At 44.4% G+C, this 24,576-nt stretch overlaps 1 protein-coding gene across 4 annotated transcripts in view; it reads left to right on the top strand.

Moving 5' to 3' along the window:
• LOC107966387 (doublesex- and mab-3-related transcription factor C1) overlaps positions 1-22,657 on the top strand; it is a 71,342-nt gene extending 48,685 nt beyond the window's left edge. For 2 of the 4 annotated variants that reach the window (XM_024353020.2, XM_024353021.3), the window contains 6 exons: positions 18,910-19,067; positions 19,367-19,425; positions 19,740-19,873; positions 20,744-20,804; positions 20,989-21,136; positions 22,122-22,657. In XM_024353020.2, the coding sequence (XP_024208788.1) occupies positions 19,004-19,067; positions 19,367-19,425; positions 19,740-19,873; positions 20,744-20,804; positions 20,989-21,136; positions 22,122-22,234 (579 nt within the window). In that variant the 5' untranslated portion in view covers positions 18,910-19,003 and the 3' untranslated portion in view covers positions 22,235-22,657. Of the gene's footprint in view, positions 1-14,906; positions 16,701-18,909; positions 19,068-19,366; positions 19,426-19,739; positions 19,874-20,743; positions 20,805-20,988; positions 21,137-22,121 lie in introns of those variants that run through there. The other 2 variants (XM_024353022.3, XM_054677008.1) reach the window with 2 other exon arrangements.
• Positions 22,658-24,576: the final 1,919 nt, after the last annotated feature.

Raw genomic sequence — 24,576 nt, 5'->3', positions numbered from 1 at the left:
CCCACTTTTTGATGGGGAAGTTTGTTTTTTTCCTTGTAAATTTGTTTAACTTATTTGTAGATCCTGGATATTAGCCCTTTGTCAGATGGATAGAGTGCAAAAATTTTCTCCCATTCTGTAGGTTGCCTGTTCCCTCTGATGATAGTTCCTTTTGCTGTGCAGAAGCTCTTTCGTTTAATTAGATCCCATTTGTCAATTTTGGCTTTTGTTGCCATTGCTTTTGCTGTTTTAGTCGTGAGATCTTTGCCCATGCCTATGTCCTGAATGGTACTGCCTAGGTTTTCTTCTAGGATTTTTATGGTTTTAGGTCTTATGTTTAACTTTTTAATCCATCTTGAGTTAATTTTTGTATAAGGTGTAAGGAAGGGATCCAGTTTCAGCTTTCTGCATATGGCTAGCCAATTTTCCCAACACCATTTATTAAATAGGGAATCTTTTCTCCATTGCTTGTTTTTGTCAAGGTTGTCAGAGATCAGATGGTTGTAGATGTGTGGTGTTATTTTGGAGGCCTCTGTTCTGTTCCATTGTTCTATATATCTGTTTTGCTACCAGTACCACGCTGTTTTGGTTACTGTAGCCTTGTAATGTAGTTTGAAGTCAGGCAGCCTGATGCCTCCAGCTTTGTTCTTTTGGCTTAGGATTGTCTTGGCTATGTGGCCTCTTTTTTGGTTCCACATGAGCTTTAAAGTAGTTTTTTCCAATTCTGTGAAGAAAGTCAATGGGGATAGCATTGAATCTATAAATTACTTTGGGCAGTATGGCCATTTTCACAATATTGATTCTTCCTATCCATGAACATGAAATGTTCTTCCATGTGTTTGTGTCCTCTTTTATTGCCTTGAGCAGTGGTTTGTAGTTCTCCTTGAAGAGGTCCTTCGTATCCCTTGTCAGTTGTATTCCTAGGTATTTTATTCTCTTAGTAGCAATTGTGAATGGGAGTTCACTCATGATTTGGCTCTCTGTTTGTCTGTTACGGGTGTGTAGGAATGCTTGTGATTTTTTGACATTGATTTCGTATCCTGAGATTTTGCTGAAGTTGCTTATCAGCTGAAGGAGATTTTGGGCTGAGACGATGGGGTTTTCTAAATATACAGTCATGTCATCTGCAAGCAGAGACAATTTGACTTCCTCTTTTCCTAATTGAATACCCTTTATTTCTTTCTCTTGCCTGATTTCCCTGGCCAGATCTTCCAATACTATGTTGAATAGGAGTGGTGAGAGAGGGCATCCTTGTCTTGTGCCAGTTTTCAAAGGGAATGCTTCCAGTTTTTGCCCATTCAGTATGATATTGGCTGTGGGTTTCTCATAAATAACTCTTATTATTTTGAGATACGTTCCATGAATACCTAGTTTATTCAGAGTTTTTAGCATGAAGGGCTGTTGAATTTTGTTGGAGACCTTTTCTGCATCTGTTGAGATAATCATGTGGTTTTTGTCATTGGTTCTGCTTATGTGACGGATTACGTTTATTGATTTGTGTATGTTGAAGCAGCCTTCCATCCCAGGGATGGAGCCGACTTGATCGTGATGGATAAGCTTTTTGATGTGCTGCTGTATTCGGTTTAGCCAGTATTTTGTTGAGGATTTTTGCATCGATTTTCGTCAGGGATATTGGCCTGAAATTTCCTTTTTCTGTTGTGTCTCTGCCAGGTTTTGGTATCAGGATGATGCTGGCCTCATAAAATGAGTTCAGGAGGTTTCCCTCTTTTTCTATTGTTTGGATTCGTTTCAGAAGGAATGGTACCAGCTCCTCTTTTTACCTCTGGTAGAATTCGGCTGTGAATCCGTCTGGTCCTGGACATGTTTTGGTTGGTAGGCTATTAATTACTGCCTCAATTTCAGAACTTGTTATTGGTCTATTCAGGGATTTGACTTCTTCCTGATTTAGTCTTGGGAGGGTGTATGTGTCCAGGAATTTATCGATTTCTTCGAGATTTTCTAGTTTATTTGCATAGAGGTGTCTATAGTATTCTCTGGTGGTAGTTTGTATTTCTGTGGGATCGGTGGTGACGTCCCCTTTATCATTTTTTATTGCGTCTATTTGATTCTTCTCTCTTTTCTTCTTTATTAGTCTGGCTAGCGGTCTACCTATTTTGTTGATCTTTTCAAAAAACCAGCTCCTGGATTCATTGATTTTTTGAAGGGTTTTTTGTGTCTCTCTCTCCTTCAGTTCTGCTCTGATCTTAGTTATTTCTTGCCTTCTGCTAGCTTTTGAAAGTGTTTGCTCTTGCTTCTGTAGTTCTTTCAATTGTGATGTTAGGGTGTCAATTTTAGATCTTTCCTGCTTTCTCTTGTGGGCATTTAGTGCTATGAATTTCCCTCTACACACTGCTTTAAATGTGTCCCAGAGATTCTGGTACATTGTGTCTTTGTTCTCATTGGTTTCAAAGAACATCTTTATTTCTGCCTTCATTTCGTTATTTAGCCAGTAGTCATTCGGGAACAGGTTGTTCAGTTTCCATGTAGTTGTGCGGTTTTGAGTGAGTTTCTTAATTCTGAGTTCAATTTCATTGCACTGCGATCTGAGAGACAGTTTGTTATTATTTCCATTTTTTCTTTTGCATTTGCTGAGGAGTGTTTTACTTCCATTTGTGTGGTCAGTTTTAGAATAAGTGCGATGGGGTGCTGAGAGGAATGTATATTCCGTTGACTTGGGGTGGAGAGTTCTGTAGATGTCTGTTAGGTCTGCTTCACCCACTATTATTGTGTGCGAGTCTAAGTCTCTTTGTAGGTCTCTAAGGACTTGCCTTATGAGGCTGGGTGCTCTGGTATTGGGTGCATATGCATTTAGGATAGTTAGCTCTTCCTGTTGCATTGATCCCTTTACCATTATGTAATGCCCTTCTTTGTCTCTTTTGATCCTCGTTGATTTAAAGTCTGCTTCATCAGAGACTAGGATTGCAACCCCTGCTTTTCTTTGCTTTCCATTTGCTTGGTAAATCTTCCTCCATCCCTTTGTTTTGAGCCTATGTGTGTCTTTGCCCGTGAGATGGGTCTCCTGAATACAGCACACCGATGGGTCCTGACTCTTTATCCAATTTGCCAGTCTGTGTCTTTTAAGTGGGGCACTTAGCCCGTTTACATTTAAGGTTAATGTTGTTATGTGTGAATTTGTTCCTGTCAATATGATGCTAGCTGGTTATTTTGCCTGTTACTTGATGCAGTTTCTTCATAGCATCGATGGTCTTTACAATTTGGCATGTTTTTGCAGTGGCTGATACCGGTTGTTCCTTTCCGTGTTGAGTGCTTCCCTCAGGAGCTCTTGTAAGGCAGGCCTGGTGGTGACCAAATCTCTCAGCATTTGCTTGTCTGTAAAGGATTTTGTTTCTCCTTCACTTATGAAGCTTAGTTTGGCTGGATATGAAATTCTGGGTTGAAAATCCTTTTCTGTAAGAATGTTGAATATTGAGCCCCACTCTCTTCTGGCTTGTAGGATTTCTTCAGAGAGATCCGCTGTTAGTCTGATGGGATTCCCTTTGTGGGTAACTCGACCTTTCTCTCTGGCTGTGCTTAACATTTTTTTCCTTCATTTCAACCTTGGTGAATCTGACGATTATGTCTTGGGTTTGCTCTTCTTGAGGAATATCTTTGTGGTGTTCTCTGTATTTCCCGAATTTGAATGTTGGCCTGTCTTGCTAGGTTGGGGAAGTTCTCTTGGATAATATCCTGAAGAGTGTTTTCCAACTTGGTTCCATTCTCCCCGTCACCTTCAGGTACATCAATCAAACGTAGGTTTGGTCTTTTCACATAGTCCCATATTTCTTGGAGACTTTGTTCATTTCTTTTCACTCTTTTTTCTCTAATCTTGTCTTCTCGCTTTATTTCATTGAGTTGATCTTCAATCTCTGATATCCTTTCTTCCACTTGATTGATTCGGCTATTGATACTTGTGTATGCTTCACAAAGTTCTCGTGCTGTTTTTTTCAGCTCCATCAGGTCATCCATGTTCTTCTCTAAACTGGTTATCCTAGTTAGCAATTCATCGAACCCTTTTTCAAGGTCCTTAGCTTCCTTGCGTTGGGTTAGAACGTGCTCCTTTAGCTTGGAGGAGTTTGTTATTACCCACCTTCTGAAGCCTACTTCGGTCAATTAGTCAAACTCATTCTCCGTCCAGTTTTGTTCCCTTGATGGTGAGGAGTTGTGATCCTTTGGAGGAGAAGAGGTGTTCTGGTTTTTGGAACTTTCAGCCTTTTTGCGCTGGTTTCTCCACATCTTCGTGGATTTATCTACCTTTGGTCTTTGATGTTGGTGACCTTCGGATGGGGTCTCTGAGTGGACGTCCTTTTTGTTGATGTTGATACCGTTCCTTTCTGTTTGTTAGTTTTCCTTCTAACAGTCAGGCCTCTCTGCTGCAGGTCTGCTGGAGTTTGCTGGAGGTCCACTACAGACCCTGTTTGCCTGGGTATCACCAACGGAAGCTGCAGAACAGCAAAGATTGCTGCCTGGTCGTTCCTCTGGAAGCTTCGTCCCAGAGGGGCACCCCCCACATGCCAGCCAGAGCTCTCCTGTATGAGGTGTCTGTTGGACCCTACTGGGAGGTGTCTCCCAGTCAGGATACATGGGGGTCAGGGACCCACTTGAGGAGGCAGTCCTTCCCTTATCACAGCCTGAACACTGTGCTGGAAGAACTGCTGCTCTCTTCAAAGCTGTCAGGCAGGGACGTTTAAGTCTGCTGAAGCTGTGCCCACAGCTGCCCCTTCCCCCAGGTGCTCTGTCCCAGGGAGATGGGGGTTTTATCTAGAAGTCCCTGCCTGGGGATGCTGCCTTTTTTTCAGAGATGCCCTGCTTAGAGAGGAGGAATCTAGAGAGGCAGTCATCCTTGCTGAGCTGCGGTGGACTCCGCCCAGTTCAAACTTCCCAGAGGCTTTGTTTACACAGTGAGGGTAAAACCGCCTACTCAAGCCTCGGCAGTGGCGGATGCTCCTCCCCCCACCAAGCTCGAGCATCCCAGGTCGACCTCAGACTGCTGTGCTAGCAGCGAGAATTTCAAGCCAGTGGATCTTAGCTTGCGGGGCTCCGTGGGGGTGGGACCCGCTGAGCCAGGCGCTGGAGAGAATCTCCTGGTCTGCCGGTTGTGAAGACCATGCGAAAAGTGCAGTATCTGGGCTGGAATGTACTGTTCCTCCCGGTACAGTCTATCACAGCTTCCCTTGGCTAGGAAAGGGAAATCCCCTGACCCCTTGTGCTTCCTGGGTGAGGCGACACCCCACCCTGCTCTGGCTTGCCCTCCGTGGGCTGCACCCACTGTCCATCCAGTACCAACGAGATGAACTGGATACTTCAGTTAGAAATGCAGAAATCGCCCGCCTTCTGCGTCGATCTCACTGGGAGCTGCAGACCGGAGCTGTTCCTATTTGGCCATTTTGCCAGCTCTACCTGTGAGCAACCTCTTAATGCCATAAACACCCAGTCTGTTTTAGTGACCCAAATTAAGAGATTTGGAATCCAGTTGCCTCACCTGACCAACAGTGAGCTGCTTTTCCCCTGTGTTTCCATGGACGTAAAGTGGCCAGGGAGAGAGATCCTCCATGTTCGTGACTCTCCCTGATATGCTTAGTGATGCTAGGTGACAACACAATCAATTCTCCTCAAATTAATGCACTTACATAATGGCCAATTTGCCACATTTACTGAATTTCCTGATTGTCATTTTAACAGCTTTCACAGGAGTACTCATTTTTGGTTATTAAAGATGAAATATACCTTTCTGAATATTAACTCAGTGGAGGTGGACATACCTTAGGAACTGGGGAAAAATCCAGAATTAAAGACTGAAAATTTTCTGAATTATTATTTTTTCAATCCAAAGTCTGGCAGTTTGCATATGATAGAGTTCCTTAAATATTCTTGATATATGTGGGAGTCTTTCAAATACCATTAAAAAAATCTATTCAACATACGTGCTTTTTTTTTTTCTTAGTGTTCTCTTGCATTTTTTCAATGGCTTTATCAGACAGAATTGCTTATTTTGATTGGGAATAAAGATGGTTGACCAAATGCAGCTGGGATGTGCCTCTTCCCCAGAGAGGAAGCAAAATATTAAGTAAATCTGCACACTTCAAACACATCTTTTGAGAGAAAACATGGGAATTCAATAAAGGAGCAATGGAAGACACTGTGGTGGAAGAGGGAGGAAGCAGGACTGCCTGTTTGGTATTGCTGGGTGCCACGACTCGCCCCTGGACACAGACTGGACCCGAGGAAGTGGTGAGTGAAGGAACCCTAAGGCACCACATTCCTGCTGTGGACCTCTGAGATCCTAGACACAGGAGTTCCCTTTGGGCTGGCAGGCAGAGCTACAGGGAGAAGATGCAGAGGCACTGCTTGAACCTGTGTGGAGCCCAAAAGGCTTCAGTGTGCTGGGCAGCTGCAGCAAAACATGGCTCTAGTGCCCACCCCCAAGGCTCCGTGTCCTGCCCTAAGCAGCTGCAGCTCCTACTGTCTGCTGGGCCGGGAGATAGCGGAGTCCAGGCGTGCTCATGTGCCCAACACAGGCCCCGCTGCCATTGCCCTGGGACCAAGGTGCATCCGAACCACATGCCCCCATGTTTGCCCCTCCTTCCCAAGACTGCCTGCCTGGCTATTTCTGTGGCGGTGGGGGTTGGGGAGGGCAGGAGGGGAGGGGGAGGGGGAGGGGGTGGGGGAAGAGGAGGAAATTCTTCCTAATTCATTCTATAAGGCCAGCATTACCCTGATGCCCAGACCAGACAAAGACACAATGAAAAAGAGAAAGCTGCCGTCCAGTGTCCCTGATGAACACAGGTGCAAAAATCTTCAACAAAATACTAACAAACTGAATCCAACAGCACATCAAAAAGATAATACACCACGATCAATTGGGATCTATCCCAGAAATGCAAGGATGGTTCAACACACACAAATCAATAATCTGTCTCATCAACAGAACAAAGATTGAAAATGATATGATCAGCTCAGTAGATGCAGAAAAAGTGTTGGACAAAATGCAGCGTCACTTCATGATAAAAGCTCTCAACAAATTAGGTACAAATGGAATATACCTCAACATAATAAAAGGCTGTATATATAACTAACCCACATCATACTGAATGGAGAAAAGCTGAAAGCCTTTTCTCTAAGAACAGGAACAAGAGAAGGAGGCCCACTCTCACCACTCTTATTTAACATAGTACTGAACGTCCTACCAGAGCAATTAGGCACCAGAAGGAAATAAATGACATCCAAATGGAAAGAAAGGACGTCAAATTGCACCCCTTCACAGATGACATGATCGGATAGATGGAAAAACCTAAAGACTCCCCGAAAACTCTTAGAACTGATAAACAAATTCAATAGAGTTGCAGGATACAAAATCTACGTACGAAAATCAGTAGTGCTTCTATGCACCAATAATGAACTAGCAGAAAAGGAAATCAAGAGAGTAACCCCTGCAGCCATAAGAAAGAATGAGTTCATGTCCTTTGCGGGGACATGGATGAAGCTGGAAGCCATCATTCTCAGCAAACTAACACAGGAACAGGAAACCAAACGCCGCATGTTCTCACTCATAGGTGGGAGCTGAACAATGAGAACACATGGACGCAGGGAGGGGAACATCACACACTGGGGCCTGTGGGGGGTGGGGGGCAAGGGGAAGGAGGGCATTAGGACAAATACCTAATGCATGCGGGGCTTAAAACCTAGATGACGGGTTGATAGGTGCAGCAAACCACCATGGCACATGTATACTTATGTAACAAACCTGCACGTTCGGCACATGTATCTCTGAACTTAAAGTAAAATTTAAAAAAAAAAAAAAAAGGGCAACCCCATTTACAATAGCTACAAAAAAAATAAAGTATCTAGGAATAAATGTGACCAAGGATGTGATAGATCTCCACAATGAAAACTTCAAGACACTGATAAAAAAAATTGAAGAGCACACAAAATAGTGGCAAGGCATTCCATGCTTATGGATTAGAAGAATGAAAATTGCTTAAATGACCATATTACCCAAGACAATCTACAGATTCAATGCAATCCCACCCAAAATACCAACGATATTTTTTACGGAAATATAAAAAAAATCCTAAAATTCATATGGGACCCCAAGAGACCTCAAATAAACAAAGAAATCCTGAGGGGTTGGGGGAAGCAAACAAACAAAGCTGGAGGCATCACTCTGCCTGACTTCAAAATATACTATAAGGCTATAGTAACCAAGACACCGTGATATTGTTATAGAAACTTAAAGGCTTAAATGGAAGACTTGAAACTATAAAAATAACAAAGGAGAAAAGCTTCAGGGCATTGTTCTAGTAGGGCAAATATTTTATGGGTAAGACTACAAAAGCACAGGCAGCAAAAGCAAAAATACGCAAATGGGACCATATAAAACTAAAAAGCTTCTGTACAGCAAAGGAAACAATCAATAGAGTGAGGAGACAACCTGTAGAATGGGAGAAAATACTTACAAACTAATCGTCCGATAAGAGACTGATATCCAGAATACACTAGACGTTCAAAGAACTCAACAGCAAAAGTCCCCCAAATAACACTATTAAAAATGAGCGAAGGATCGGAATAGACATTTCTCAAAAGAAGACATACAAGTCGCCAAGAAGTTTATGGAAAATTGCTCAACCTCACTAATCATCAGGGAAATGCAAGTCCAAACTACCATGAGATATCCTCTCACCCCAGTTAGAATGGCCATTATGAAAAGGACAAAAAGATAAGTTTTGGCGAGGATGTGAAGAAAGGGGAGTTCTTACACATTGTTGGTCTGAGTGTAAATTAGTGCAGACATCATGGAAAACAGTACGGAGGTTTCTCAAAAAACTAAAAACAGAGCTACCATATGATCCAACAGTCCCTCAACTGAGTATTTATCCAAAAGAAAGGAAGTCGGTATATCAAAGAAAGATTTGCTTCCCCATGTTTCTTGCAGCACTATTCACAATAGCTAAGATACGGAATCAACCTAAGTGTCCGTCGACATGAATGGATAAAGAAAATGTGGTATCTATGCACAATAGAACATTATTCGGCTACCAGAAAGAATGAAGTCCTGTCATTCGAGGCAACATGAATGAACCTGGAGGATTTTATGTTAAGTGACACAAGGTAGGCACAGAAAGACACAAATACCACACGTTCTCACTCATATGTGGAAGCTGAAGGAAACTGGGCTCATAGAAGTAGAGAGTAGAATTGTGGTTACTAGAGGCTGGGAAGTATAGAGGGGAGGGGAGGATAGAGAGAGGTTGGCTAATGGATACAATATTACAGATCGATAGGAGGAATAAGTTCTAGTGTTCTATAGCACTGTAGGTTGAATATAGTTAACAGTATCGTATAGTATACGTTAAGAAAAAGCTGGAAGAGGGGATTTTGAATGTTTCCAGCACAAAGGAATGATAAATGTTTGAGGTGATGGATACCCTAATTACTCTGGTATAGTCATTACACATAGAATGGATGTATCAAAATATCACTCTGTACCTCGTAAATATGCACAACTACTATGTGTCAACTAAAAAATAAAAGAAGAAAAAGGAAGACAAATACCACATGATCTCACTCATGTGGAATCTTAAAAAGTTGATCTAATAGAAGCAGAGAGTAGAATGATGGTTGCCAGAGGCTGGGGGTGACGGGGCTTGGGGGGGATATGGCAAGGGAAGATGTTGGTCAAAGAGTACAAAGTTCCAGTTAGACAGGAGCAAGAAGCTTTAGTGATCTGTTGCACAGCATTTCTAGTTAAAAATAATGTATTACGTATTTTGAAACTGCTAAAAGAGTAGATTGTAAATGTTCTCGCCACAAAAGAATGATAGGTAGGTGAGGAGATGGATATGCTAATTAGCTTAGTTTAATCATTCCGCATTGTATACATATACCAAAACATCGTATTGTACCCCAAAAATATATATAATTATTATTTGCTTTTTTAAATAAAATAAATTTATAGAGACCGCTGCTTCTGGAAAGATGGAAAGATGGTGTAGTTGTACATTTCCCTATTCTTCCCACTAAGTACAACTTAAAATTCTAGACACTATATATAAAACAAACATAAGGCTGGAAGTGGAGAGAAGAAAGTAGACCAACTGGGGACCTCAGAACGACATGGTGGTGAGTTCCTTGGGTTTTGTTTTTGCCTGATATATCCCAAACTTGGAGCTGAAGAAACCAGCTACTAGGGAATGCCAAAATGCACAGGCAAAACGAAACAAAACTAAACAAAACAAGTGAAGAAACAAAGAAATAAACCTACAAAAGCCTGTTCTTCCTAGCCTAAGGATCAGAAAAGAGGCAGCCAAACAAGACAGAAAATATTTTTCACAATAACTGCTCTACTCCAGTCGAACACCTCAGAAAACTCTGTGGCCCCTTCCCCACTCATGCCAGCAAAGATCTAGTGGGGAGCGTAGACTTCCACATTCATTTCCATGGGCAGAGACGAGGGCCCCTTTGCGCTATCATATCACCAGGATTATGTGGAGATCTCCAACATATACTCCCACCAGGCCATAAGGAGACACCCCTCTTTGTCCCTGCTGGGATGATGTCAGGAGTTTCACCACCACTCAGTGTTAAGGATGCCACTCAATCCATGGGCTAAAGAGAAAATCTTCCAGATGTAAACTAGGAGAGCCATTATGGAAAACAGTGTGAAGGTTCCTCATAAAGTTAAAATAGAACTACCATATGACCTAGCCTCCCCACTTCTGGGACTATATTCAAAAGCTATGAAATCAGCATGTCAGAGAGATATCTGCACTCCCATCTTCACTGCATCACTATTCACAATAGCCAAGATTTACAATGAACCTAAGTGTTCATCAGCGGATTAACGAATAAAGAAAAGTGTGGTCTATATACACAATGGAATACTGTTCTGCCATGTAAAAGAAGGAAATCATGGCGTTTCCAACAACACATGGCATTTCCATGTGTGGAAGGTGAAAAAGTCGATCTTTTAGAGGTAGCGAGTGGAATGGTGGTTACCAGAGGCTGGAGTTTGGGGGAGTGGGGGAGATGTTGACCAAAGGGTACAAACTTTCAGCTAGACAGGAGGAATAATTTCAAAAGATCTATTCTACACCGTGGTGACTATAGTTAATAACAATATGCTGTATACTTGAAATTTGCTGAGAGTAGTTTTTAGGTGTTCTCGCCACACACAAAAAATGGTAAGTATGTGAGGTAATGCATATGATAATTACCTTGATTTAGCCATTTCACAGTGTATACTTATTATCAAAACATCATGTTGTACACCACAAATATATACAATTTTTATTGGCCAATTTAAATAAAAAGAATACTGAAGACTGAATCTTCCAGGACTTCAGAAAGTGAATTGAACTGAATGGAAATGATTGTAAAACATGTCAACATCTGTGGTGCAAAGCTAAAGCATTGTTGAAAGGAAAATTTATGCCATTAAGTGCTTCCATTAGACAAATGGAAAATTATCAAAGCAGTAATCTATGATGTCACTACACTAAACTAGAAAAAGAGGAGCAAAAGAAGCAGAAGGAAGGAAATGTGAAAGATAGGTAAAATAATCAATGAAATGGAAACCTGAAAAATAATAGAGAAAATCAATAAATAAAAACCGAGGTCTTTAAGAAGACCAACAAAACATACAAAACTCAACGAAGACTGACAAAATAAGCCTATGATGATTCACTGCCTTTGTGCATATTTACTGAATGACTTTAATAACTATAGTTATGAAACTTTTCATATAGTTGACTTTAGGAAGCTAAGCCCTTATGTTTTCAATATGAATCATACAATGGAAAGAAGAAATAAAAGAAACATCAGACTCTTGACTTAAATCACAACAAAATTTGATTTTTGAACTAACAGCCAGATCCCTGCCTTTCGCCATAGAAACTAGTTTCTGCAATGTCTTTCACAATTAACTCAATTTCCTTTCTAAGAGGTAGACATGATACCCAAATAACTGCACTATGAGTTCAATTTTTCATGCTACGAGCGTGTCTTTGCAAATTGGAAAGTTCTTGGAGACAAAATTTCCCATGATTCATGTAATGCTAAAAGTAAGGTAGTTGAAATTTTTCAGACTTTGAATCAATTATTCTTCCATACTGTTAGAAAGGTCTTGTATTACATGGACATTTGAGTGGCGACTTAGGTGAAGGCCTTCTGCGTTTTGTAAAATATTATATATGGTCTCATAATTTTCTATTATGCGTTATGTAACTGAAATAACGATACCTTTTTACGAGGTCTCCACCAAAAATGTGTGTGTGTGTGTGTGTGTGTCTGTGTGTGTGTATTCTACAAGATCCGAGCCATTTTTTAGTTGGCCAAATTAATAACCTCAGATCCTCTTAATAATTATCATAAACTGCCTTTTTTGCTATTGCTGACCAATTAATTCTAATTTCAGGCAGCGAATTTTGTCAATCTGATTAGACTGTTAGAGGGAAAATTCTTATCAAATTCATCATGTATTTGCTTACATTTCTCTTAATATTGTCCAGTTTATTCTCTTTACATTTCTTTCAACAAAACGAATAAACAGCTTGTGCTCTGTCTCTGCCACAGCAAATGCAACACCGACAACAACGAGGTGGGGGAGGGGGTGAGATGAGCTTTTTTACATCAAAATGCCCATCCATAAAAGCAGAAATTAATTATAGAATTAGAGAAATCACCATTTTTTAACCAACAAAGTAATAATCAAATCAGGCAGGAGCCCTGAATGAATACTAAGGCCAAGAGGTAAAATTCTGTTGGAGAGCAGAATATCCGCATGTCATCGAAATATCCTGACAGACTACTTATTAATCACAAAGGGAGAGAAGTACCTTCCCAGTGTAGTACTCTGTCTGAAAAATACCTTAGTTAAGTGATAAAACTGATGAATACAAACAGCATCACCGATAACTAGAGAAACCGGCGTTAGGACCCTCCAGATGTGACATAATGTGAACTGCTCATCACCTTCTTAATATTCGTACCCAAAGTGTCAAACATAAATATAAACAAGAGGCAAATATCAGGCCAGCCCGTATTGTGGGACACTTTACAAGACGACAGGCCTCGGCTCTGGAAAAAATGTCATCGTCATGGAAGGTTTAAAAAATTGTTTGGGGTACTGTTTGCAATTAGAGGACACTAAAGAGACATGACAACTGTGTGCAGTGTACCATGCTTGACTGGATTGTTGATCCCCCAAAAAGTCTTTCAAAAGGATATTATTGGGACATTTGGTGAAATTTAAATATGAACTGTATGTGAACTTGGATAATATTACCCCTTCATTGTTACATTTCTTCAATGTGATAACGGCACTGCGGTTTCATAGGAGTACATTCTAGTGTTTAGGAGGTGCATGCTGAAGTAACTGGGTGAAGTGTTTGGAACTGCTACGTGGTTAGGCAAGAAAAAAAATTACTGAGAGATAAAGCAATGAGACAACGTGAATCTAGGCATCAGATTGTTCACTGTATTACCCCCTCAGCTTTGTGTATTTTCAAAATAAAATGTTGAGGAAAATAGATTCCTCATATTTAGAGTTACGGACTGAAATGTTTACAAATCAAATAAGATACATTAAGATATCCACGTATGATTTTTGTACTTTTTTGATTTCTGATATTTGCTTGAAAATAATCTGGAGGAGGGGGAGAGGAGAGGATATGTATGAAATGTGATTGGCCATGAGTCGTTAATGGTTGCAGTTGGGAGATGGATATTTGGAGGTTCCTTATGTTATCCTCTCTTGTGCTGTCGTTCTCAAAATGTGGTCCCCTACCAGCAGTGTTAGCATCACCAGGGAACTTGTTTGCTAAGCAAACTCGGCCGAGCCTGGTGGCTCACGCCTGTAATCCCAGCACTTTGGGAGGCCCAGGCGGGTGGATCACCTGAGGTCAGGAGTTCGAGACCAGCCTGACCAACACGGAGAAACCCCGTCTCTACTGAAAATACAAAATTAACCGGGCGTGGTGGTGAATGCCTGTAATCCCAGCTACTCGGGAGGCTGAGGCAGGAGAATGTCTTGAACCCAGGTGGCGGAGTTTGCGGTGAGCCGAGATCGCGTCATTGCACTGAAACCTGGGCAACAAGAGCGAAACTCCGTCAAACAAAAAAAAAAAAAGAAAAGAAAAGAAAAGAAAAGAGAAAAAGCAAAACAAAGCAAAGAGAAAAAGCAAAGCAAAGCAAAGCAAAGCAAACTCTGGGTCCCACCCCAGATCTTGTCGTCTGAGAATACAGATACGGAGCTCAGAAATCTTTGTTTTATCAAGCCCTCTGGGTGATTCTGATGCAAGCTAGTGTTTTAGGACCACTGCTCTAATGTACCATACACAAAAAAATTAATACACCATAGCTAAGTTACATTTACTATGGGAGAGGAAAGCTGGTTTGACATTAGCAAAGCTGTAACTGGAAGGGGACCCGAGAGAGGTTTGTGTGTTGCTCATATATTTTGTTGCCTGTTCTAGATACTAATTGCATGCGTATATTTAATTTTTGAAAACTCATTAAGAGGCCTGGCTTGGTGGCTCACACCTGTAATCCCAGCACTTTTGTCGGGCGGACTGCTTGGGCCCAGGAGTTCACGATAGCCTGGGCAACATGGAGAAACCCCGTCTCTACAAAATATACGAAAATTAGCTGGGGATGGTCGTGTGCCTGTAGTCCCAGGTACTTGAGAGGCTGAGGCAGGAGGATTGCTTGAGCCCAGGAGGTGGAGGTTGCAATGAGCCAAGATCACGACACTGCACTTCAGCAGCCTGGGTGACAGAGTGAGGGGCTGCTTTTTTGTTTCTTCTTTGTTTACAAATCAAATAAAGAAAGCAACCCAAGGAAGGAAGGAAGGAAGGAAGGAAGGAAGGAAGGAAGGAAGGAAGGAAGGGTGGGAGGGAGGGAAGGAGGGAGGGAGGAAGGAAGGAAGGAGAAAGAGAAAGAGAGAGAGAAAGGGAGAAAGAAAGGGTAAGGAAGAAAGAAAGAAAGAAAGGAAAAGAAAGAAAGAGATAGAAAACTGATTAAGATATACATTTATGATTTTTTAACCTTTTGGATTATAAGTTAAACTTGGCTGAAGGTTTTAGAAAAAACCTGGAAGTTACCTAGGCTGGGTATTCTAGAGATAATGGATTCTCCCATAACTGATCCATAGATTCAGTGAAAATGCAGTCCAAATCTGTTACAACCGAGTTTTTGGGAAACTTGAAATTGCATGCTAATTTATGCAGAAGGACAAAAGGCCTAAGACATTCGGGGGTGGAGGTGGTGTGGTGTAGGGAGAGAGGAAGAAGAAAGGAAGGAAGGAAGGAGGAAAGGAAAGAACGGAAAGGAAAGGAAGGGAAGGGAAGGGAAGGGAAAGGAAAGCAAAGAAAAGGAAACGAAAAGTTAAGGAAAACACAAGGAAACAATATTAATATGGAAATGCTGGCAGCATTCCTTTTAAAATCCGGAACAACCCAAAGAAGCCCAATTTTGCTGTCGCTATTAGATCTTGTACTAAATTTCCTAGCCAGCGCTGTTAAAAAACAAACAGCCAACCAACCAAAACAAGCAAACAAACAAACAAACAAACAAAAACCCCCATAACTTCAATTCTATTTCTACTATGCATAAACTCACAGATAATCCCAGAACTCCTACTATAGAGTTTGGCATGTTGACAGACTTTAAGATCAAGTTACGTTTTTAAAAGTTAAAGGCATTTCTGTAAATTCGATCCAAATAGAAATTGTCCTTTTAAACAGACATCGAGTACAAGAACAGCAACGATCTACAGTATCTTGGAATAAATACAATAAATGATGTGCAAGATCTAAATATACAAAAGATGAAACTAAAAACTGAACTGAAAGATTAAAACATTAAGGACGCACATAAGTGGAGACATCCCAAGTTGGCGAACAGGAAGGCTGAGTATTCTACAGATAGTAGATTCTCCCCCTAACTGATCCATAGATTCAGTGAAAATGCAATCCAAAGCTGTTACGACTGAGTCTGGGGAGACTTGACATTGCATACTAATTCGTGCGGAAGGACAAGAAGGCAAAGAATGGCAAAGAATAGCAAAGATGTGTTTGGAGATGATGAACACCATGCAGGGACTTGCCCTAGCAGATGTCAAGATGTATTGCGAAGTGAAAAAATTTAAGACAATTTAGTAGTGGTACAGGAATAGACACATTTATCTGTGGAACATAACAGGGAGTTCATAAACAGAGACACAGAAATATGGACGAAAGTGTCTCCAAGCATTGTTCCCTGGGGGTTGCAAAGTCACCACTGATTGGGAATCCGCGGCATGGAAATATGGATCGATCTTTAATCACATGCTGAATTTTTAAAAGGTAAATTACAAAATACCAAGTACATGAGTTATAAATGCATGCACACCAAATATTTCACACCCAAAGGGAGACTAATCTGGGAAACAAGCCCTGGGGAGCATAAAGCTCAACGATCACCTCACGATTTCTTGACTGACCTAGTACAGGGATCGGGAGAAGCTACCGGGAGGTGATGGGGGCGTGGCCTCAGAACGTGAGCGTCAAGAGATCTCGAGGTTCATTGGTCGCCAGCCACAGCGGCGGGAGGTCGAAGGCAGCGCAAGAGCTCATTGGCCTTTGTGGCAAGAGCGGGAAGGGAAGCAGAAGCTGGATCTTCCCTCAGACCGTCTGACTGGTTCTGACTTGCCGGAGGCTGAGGCAACCACAGGCTGACATCAGAATTAGGTCCTCGTTCTCCACGCCTCTTATTTCCTCCCACCCTCCTGAGCCAGATTCCCAACCCCTTCCCCTCTCTGCTACCTCAGCAGGGAACCCCCAACTGCTCCTGATGTCCCATCGCGCCCTCAGCTCTCCCGGAATCCCTTTTGGGAGGACTCCTTGCTCCAGCCCCCTGAGCCCTGGCCTTTGGCCAATGAGGCAGGGCTCATGGGATTGCTTTTGATTCGGAGGTCCGGGAGGGAGTGGATGATTGGGCTTCCTGAGGAAGTGGTGCGCTCCAGGGTGGTGGGACTGCGTGTGTGGGGTGGGGTGGGGGTGGGGGGAAATGGTGTCCTCAAGCACAATTGTTGAAGTGTGGAGAGGATTATGGAAGATTTTGGGGAGGCTGTGGAGGGAATGTGTGGGTTTTCATGAAAGCAGAAAAGGTGTGTCAGTCCAAGAGAAACACTACTGCACTGAGGAGTTCCCTACTGGCTAGATCAGAACCTGACACTTCATAGGAGGCTCAACAGGTACCTGCTGAATGAAGAATCAAGGGAATCGGCCGGGCCCGGTGGCTCACACCTGTAATCCCAGCACCTTGGGAGGCCGAGGCAGGTGGATCAGCCTGGCCAACATGTGAAACCCCGTCTCTATTAAAAAATACAAAAAATGGCCGGGCGCGGTGGCTCACGCCTGTAATCCCAGCACTTTGGGAGGCCGAGGCGGGCGGATCACGAGGTCAGGAGATCGAGACCATCCTGGCTAACACGGTGAAACCCCGTCTCTCCTAAAAGTACAAAAAAATTAGCCGGGCGTGATGGCGGGCGCCTGTAGTCCCAGCTACGCGGGAGGCTGAGGCAGGAGAATGGCGTGAACCCGGGAGGCGGAGCTTGCAGTGAGCCGAGATTGCGCCACTGCACTCCCGCCTGGGCGACAGAGCGAGACTCCGTCTAAAAAAAAAAAAAATACAAAAAATTAGCCAGGCGTGGTGGCAGGCACCTGTAATCCCAGCTACTCGGGAGGATGAGGCAGGAGAATCACTTGAACCCGGGAGGCAGAGGTTGCAGTGAGCCGAGATCACACCATTGCCCTCCAGCCTGGGTAACGAGTGAAACTCCGTCTCAAAAAAAAAAAAAAAAAAAAAAAAAAAAAAAGGCGGGGGGGGGAATGCATGAAGGGATGAATGAAATTAGTAACTGAAAGAGGGCCAGGGATCCAGGAGAACAATATGATTTCATGGGATACAAGAGGGAAATCAGCTCAAAGGGGGAGCAAGGGAATAATTAAGTGTAAGGTGGAGTACAAGAAAAAAATCAGCATGAACCAGCATGAAATGTGAGGGGAAAATTGAATATAGGGCATAGAAGAGACTGACAATGGAATTGAGTGCTGGTGGCACAAAATCCTGTGCGGGGAGTGAATGAATGCAGGAGGTTCGGAAGAGAATTGGTGAAGTGGATGCCAGGAATAATACTTGGGTTTGGCAGAGTGCAGGATGATACACAAGAAGGGGGTGTAGTAATGGTGGAAGAGGGCAGGGGAGTGCATGTGCATGCCTGAAAGTGGGGTCTATGGTGAAGTGACGGTAAGCAAGGAGAATAATGACTGCATTGAATGGGTATGGGATCCATTCCAAGAGTTTCTTGGGAGGGGGCTATGTGTGAGTGGGGCTTCTGGGAAGGAGGCAACATCAGCAAGGGGGTCGCAGTGAAGGTTGGCGAAAACCATGGGAGAAGAAGGGGAGGGAAGGCAATCTGATTCCAGCGGTGAGAAGGATGGAGAAGGAGCATTGAGCCACCTCAGATAGGGTTTTCCAAGGGCAGAGGAAGTACGTTGGGGGTAGGGGATCACGTGGCCATTCTGACCTCCGCTCCTGACCCTAGAAGCATGGATCCCGTGTGTCTGAACCTCCATTTCCCTATGGATGTACTGAGGACAAATAAATACCCGCTGCACCCTGCTGCCCCTGTGACTCTGAATGCACCACAGGGCGTCAGACTGGAGCCCCATGGGGGACTGAACTTGGCCCCAGAAGAGCTATAGGTTGCTGTGACCGCTGCCACAACCATTTGGGTATCACTGCCCAAATCAGGGGCCACAAGCATTTCTGCCTCTTCCAGGCCTGCGAGTGTCACAATTGTGCCCTCTTCTCATGAGTATGGTGTCTGAGATGCGGAGGGGCCGGACCTCCTCTAAACGGGACTAATCTTAGCCCTGCAATCCTTTACTTCAGAGAACGCCTCAGGGTCTTGCCTGCTGTGAGTGCCTTGAAGAGGGAGCAGCGGGCACGATCAAAGAGACACCTGGCTCAAGGACCAATAAGGAGTATGGCTGCCCCTCCCAAAGCTCCCATCCGTGTCAGGAATTTGACCATCAGAGCAGGAGCCCTCAGTGAGTGTTTCTGGCAAGGGAGGGAGCCAGAGTTTGGGTGGAGGAAGCATGAGTGGTTCTGTCACCAGTCCTGTCACAGAATTGCAGTGCGACCTGGGGCAAATTGCTCCCTGGACCTTAGTGTGCCCAGGTGCAAAATGTCACCAATGTTGTCTACCAAGTGTTTGTAGGAAGGAGAGAGCTGGGGGACAGGGCAATCGAAGAGCTCCATGGTGAGATGAGAACTGCGACTGGAGGTGGGGTGAAGTGGGGTGGGGTTGGGGGAAAGACTCACCAAAGCTGTTCCTGGTCTTTCACAGCTGGGAAGGAGAATAACATGCTGCAGCCCGAGACCCACATCTTCACAGCCCCCGAGGAGGTAAGGAGAGTCGGTGACCAGTCGGGCAGGCTCCCACCCAGCCACTGTCCAGACATCTTTCACCGTGTCCCAAGGACATGGGTTTCATCTCCAATCCTATCACCAGCTCACCATGTGACCTTGGGAAATATCACTTCTCCTCCCTGGGCCTCAATTTCCCCAGTTGCAAAATGAAAGGCAAGACTGGCTGGTCTTCAAGGTCTTCGGAGCTCTGACATTCTAGGCTCCTATCCTCATCCTAAAACATGTCCACACCTCCTCTCTCCATGGCTGGCCTGGTACCTGACTGCAACCTGTGCTCTCTGCCCCTGCAGGGGAGCTCCCAAGGGGCTCTGCTGCTTGGCCAGGCCCCAGAACCTTTGTCTCTGCCCTGTACTCCAGTGACCTTGGAGCAGCAACTGGTTTCTCCTTCTGGGGATCCCCACAGGGCCCCTGCCCTGCCCAGCATGTGAGTAGCGTGAGGACCATGGAGCAGGTTGTGTCTTGTGTGCCTAACCTTGTCCTTGATGCCATGGGAGATGGAGGAGGAAGAGGGGGAGGAGGAGGAAGAGGAGGTGGAGTGGGAGGAGGAGCAGGAGGAGGAGGAGGGAGAGGAGGAGGAGGAGAAGAAGGAGGAGGGCAAGGCAGCATCTAATACTAACGGGCGAGGACAGGGCTCTCCTAGCTTTGCTATTTTCTATTTGTGAGACTTTGGACAAGTGACTTTATGTGTGTGAACCTCCATTTACCTATGGATGTACTGAGGACAATATTCTATACCCATAGCATTGAAAAGGGAACTGGCACAAGGCCTGCCACATAGTAGGGCTTCAACAAATGGGGGTTGTTATGCCACATGAAACAGGTGGATGGGATAGAAGGTCCTGCTGAAAGGTGGGGTCCGTGCTGGCGAGGGCCACAGAGGCCCAGGGCAAAGCCCAGAGGCCATTAGAGAAAGCTTCCTGGAGACCCTTCAAGACCCATGGGGACTGGGCAATATGGAAGTGAGAACCAGTCCCTGAAGAGGGACAGTAATCACATCTCTCCAGGTGTTTTGCAAATTAAAACACGGGCACCTGTAATTTCCCATGATTTTCACCATTGCCCTGGGAGGAAAGAGCTGGTAGGAATAAGCGTCCCTGTCAGGAAAAAGAGGTATGGAAAAGAAACCTGGCCAAGCAGGAGAAGGGACTTGCCCCAGCCACAATGACTGATGGTCCAGCAGGCATTGGGATTCTCACATCCAGATATTGCAAAATCCTGCCCCTCTTTCTGTCTACTGGTAGTATGTGTCCGCCAGCGGATTTAATCCCCTGGCCTCTCCTTTCCTTGTTTCTAGATGCTCAACTCTGATCCTCCAGCCCTGTGCCACCCTTGACCCTCTTCTACTGCAGCCACAGGTCCTGGGAAAGTAGTGGGGTCCAGAACCCTGGGAGGGGCGGAGTTTAGTGGATGGGAAGAGCAGAAGGCCTTGGTGGGAGTGGGGGAGGAGGTTGAGGGAACAGGGGGCTGAAGGGGCACTTGTCGTATTGGGAAGAGGTGTAGTTTCCCAGTGCCTATTCTCTCATGCACTTTCCTTTCCAGGTCCCCAAAGTCTCTGACCAGGCTTTGGTTTCTGCCCACTCAGAGTGGCAGCGGAAGCTGGAGGCCGCTGAGGCTCTGCTGACTCTGAGAAACTCTGCCCAGGCCCCTCCTGACTCCATCTCCCTGCACCAGCCTTGCAACCCACCAGGTAGCCTGCTCCCTGAAAGGAGAATACAGGGTGGGAATAGCTGGGGAATGGGGGTCGTTGTGGTAAGCAGGTTCTAACTGAAAAATCAGAGTCAGTAAGTTGAATCTCCTTGGGGCCAGGCACCCAAGCTCCTCAGTATGACTCCCGAGATGGTAGTTGAGGGCTGTTTGTTGAATCTTCGGTTTATTGAGCTTTGTGCGCAACAGCAAGCGTTCAGTGCCCTGATGTCAAGAAAGAAGGAAGCTGAGGCCCTGAGAGTGGCAGGGACTTGCCCTCTCTGATATGCATGCAGCATATCAAGTGGAAGAACCGGCCCTCTTGACTTTCAGCCCAGGGTCTATGCTCAGCCCCCTGTGGCCTACTGTGGTCTGGGGAGGACATACAGAGGTGATAAAAGGCTTGGTCTGGAAGGAGGTCTGGTCTCTGCCTTCCGGGAGCTTCCAGTCTAGATGTGGAGCCTGGATGCCCTTGCAAGCTGTGTTTTGTGGCCAAATTTTAACGATGTGCCCAGAGAGGAGGGGCTGGAGGAGCTCCGAGGGGGGATAAACAACTGGGGAGGCTGGGAGGGAAGGCTAGGCATTCCCAGATCCAAATGGTGAATGGAGCATGGTGTGTCAGTGAAGAAACACCCCTGGAGGGACTGCTGGAACAGAAAGGGATGAGGCTGGAGAGGATACCAATCACAGAGGTCTGACAGGTCAGGCTTAGGAGGCTGGACCAGCAACTGTGGGTAGTGAGGAGCCAGGGAACATTTTCTGAGCTAGGGAGAACAATTTCAGAGACCCTGAGCTTGACAAAAAGAGTTGTGGTGGCTTTGATGGAAGGATTCGGGGAGGCAAGATGGGAGATGGGGAAATCAGAGAGGAAGAGGTCTATGCAACAGTCCAGGTGACAAATCTTTGGTTGGGCGGGACGCATAAAAAGAGTAGATCTGGAAGGGGATGTGGATGTGACCTGGCTCTGGCCCCTTCCTTTCTGTCCACAGCTCCTGCTGGAGATAAAGGATTCCAGCCTCCCAGCCCCTCTCTCCGCCCCAGGCCAGCCAGCTCCATCTCGCTGCCTATTGGACATCTGGGATGCATCTCCCTCTTGAGCTAGGAACCCAGAGGAGGAGGCCTCAATAGAGCACTGCCTATTTGGTATCCAGTTTCTGAATGTGCAAAATGGTTAACGTCCAAAACGCTTAACGTCTTTTTTTAAAGCCTTCAGGTGTTTTATAAGCTTTTTATTATATGGGGCAACTCCTTGGCTGAGGGTGGATATTCTTGTACCTCTGTCCCTTACTCTTTTGGATGCTGGGGCCTTTTTCTGTCTCATAAAGACAGGATTGTGCAATCTAAGTTGATCAGTCTCTCAGTGGGGTTCTGTGTGAGTTCATATGCCAGAGTTTTTATTCGTCTTGTGATTGCTGACATACCTGTGCACTCATGTGTATACCCCTGCATGTGGAAACATGAAGATGTTTTCACTTTGTGTCTAGGTTTATGTACGTGAACAAATAATAAACCGTTGTTGTTATAAGGCACTGTGATATACGGGTTGTTTGTTACCACAGTATAACCCAGACTATCGCGACTCTAACCGATTTGTTCAATTCATGTTTCAAAGTGAGAATCACCTTATCCAATAACTGGGATTTCCTAACATGGCTAGATAAGAAAATGGTAGAGGAAAAAGAGTAGGGTATGTATTCATTGAGCAATGAAGTACCTACCCTCTGCCTGGCATAGACTGTTTCCAGTTGCCCAGAGGGCCGTAAGTGGCAATGCCTGTAGGATCAAGCAGATCATGTAAATGAGTAGAGCAGGCCCGATGGCCTCTGGCCAAACTGACAGTGTATGCTCTGCGTAAGTGGGCAGCTGCTGCTTGGCTCCAGGCAATTGTTGCCATGCAGGGATAGCGACTCATGGTGGCCAAATTGACTGTTTTTTCAAGAGAAGATGGAATTCTAGATTTCTGTATAAAATCACTCAACTTTAAACGTTGGCTCGGGTTTCTTCTTTAAGTCCTATATCTGGGCCAGACCAAACTTCCATGAAGGACAGTTTTGGCCAAGGGAAATGCCAGTTTTATTCTAGACCAATGTGAATTTTACAGTGGGGGAAACTGAGGCCAATCAGGACAAGAAGAATCAAACAGGAGAAATGAGTTAGACTCAGACCCTGTTTTTGAAGGACCCATGAAATATGAGGAAGCATCACTACCTTTTATTTATTCTGTGCTCACCGCACTAAGCACATACAGCCTCACGGCAACTTTGCAAGCTAAGCATTATTATTGCCATTTTGCCTATGAGGAAACACACTCAAAGAATGAAAGAGACTTGCAGAAGTGGTTTGGGGGAAATTTTAAGCCAAAGATCAGCGAACACTCCCTTGTCTTTATCAGGCCCTAAATCAGCGAATAATTCGATTTTTAAATAAAGCATTGAATAAAAGGTTCAAAACTCAAAGCAACAAACATCAGTCAGAGGGTTTTTCCAAAATAGTCCCTTTATTTCTTACTCAAGGTAACAACAATATGTAGTAATCGATCAGATCTTTCTTACCTGCACTGGTTTCCCAGTCCTCTGCTGATATTCTAAACAAATGAAGACCTGGAGACCCCCCACCAGGCAGAAAGAAAGCTCAATTGGACATGCCTGGATATGGGCCCTTTTCCATGCTATTATCTCCCTCCTTTCTTCCCTCCCAGTACTTTACCCAAGACAATTGATTCGGATGACATCCAATTACAACTTGTCCTTTCTTTTTTGAGACCCCGAGAAGTCAGGATTCTTATATTCTTGATCTGATGGCAGAGAAACAAACGTGCAAAGTCACTCAGACTCGGAGCAAGACTAGACTGAAGTCCATCTCACACCTTCCTTCCTTCCCTGATTTGTTACTCGAACAAATGATCCCAAAGCCCCTCCTTTCCTAGTGATGGATGAACAAGTCCACATATTTCTGGAGGAATGAAGCGGTAGTACCTGGAAGAGGACGAAGATCCTGCTATGAAATCGTGTCCTAGGCACACCACAGTCCCACAGTTGACTTGGGTGAAAGAGGAGGCCTATTTTGGTTAAAGGATGTGGCATGAGAAGAGGGAGGAAAAACAGAAATAAAGTGATGGGCATTGGGGGAAGCAGTGAGGCCCTTTTCCCTGTCCCCTTTTATTTTCCTGATGCCCCCCTCCCCCCATACACACACACACTTTTTCTAAAGTCTCATAATGGTGTATTTTTGGCATCTTAGGACATCTTTGTGAATGTTAAATATCAAACCTTTTTCGTGTACTTCCCTTAGCCGTGTACTACCCCTGTTCATAGATTTAAAACATGGCTGTGTAGAGCACTGTGAGTTATGTCTTGACTCGTGTATGTCACATAACAGCATTGGTTAGATCTGAGCATACCCATCACATCAGAGCTTCTGTAGAGTGGATCAATTTCAACCATT

Source organism: Pan troglodytes, chromosome X (assembly GCF_028858775.2).
Source record: "Pan troglodytes isolate AG18354 chromosome X, NHGRI_mPanTro3-v2.0_pri, whole genome shotgun sequence".
Lineage (NCBI taxonomy): Eukaryota > Metazoa > Chordata > Mammalia > Primates > Hominidae > Pan > Pan troglodytes.
The sequence above is the reverse complement of the archived record's forward strand: the minus strand, read 5'-3'. Positions and strand labels throughout refer to the sequence as shown.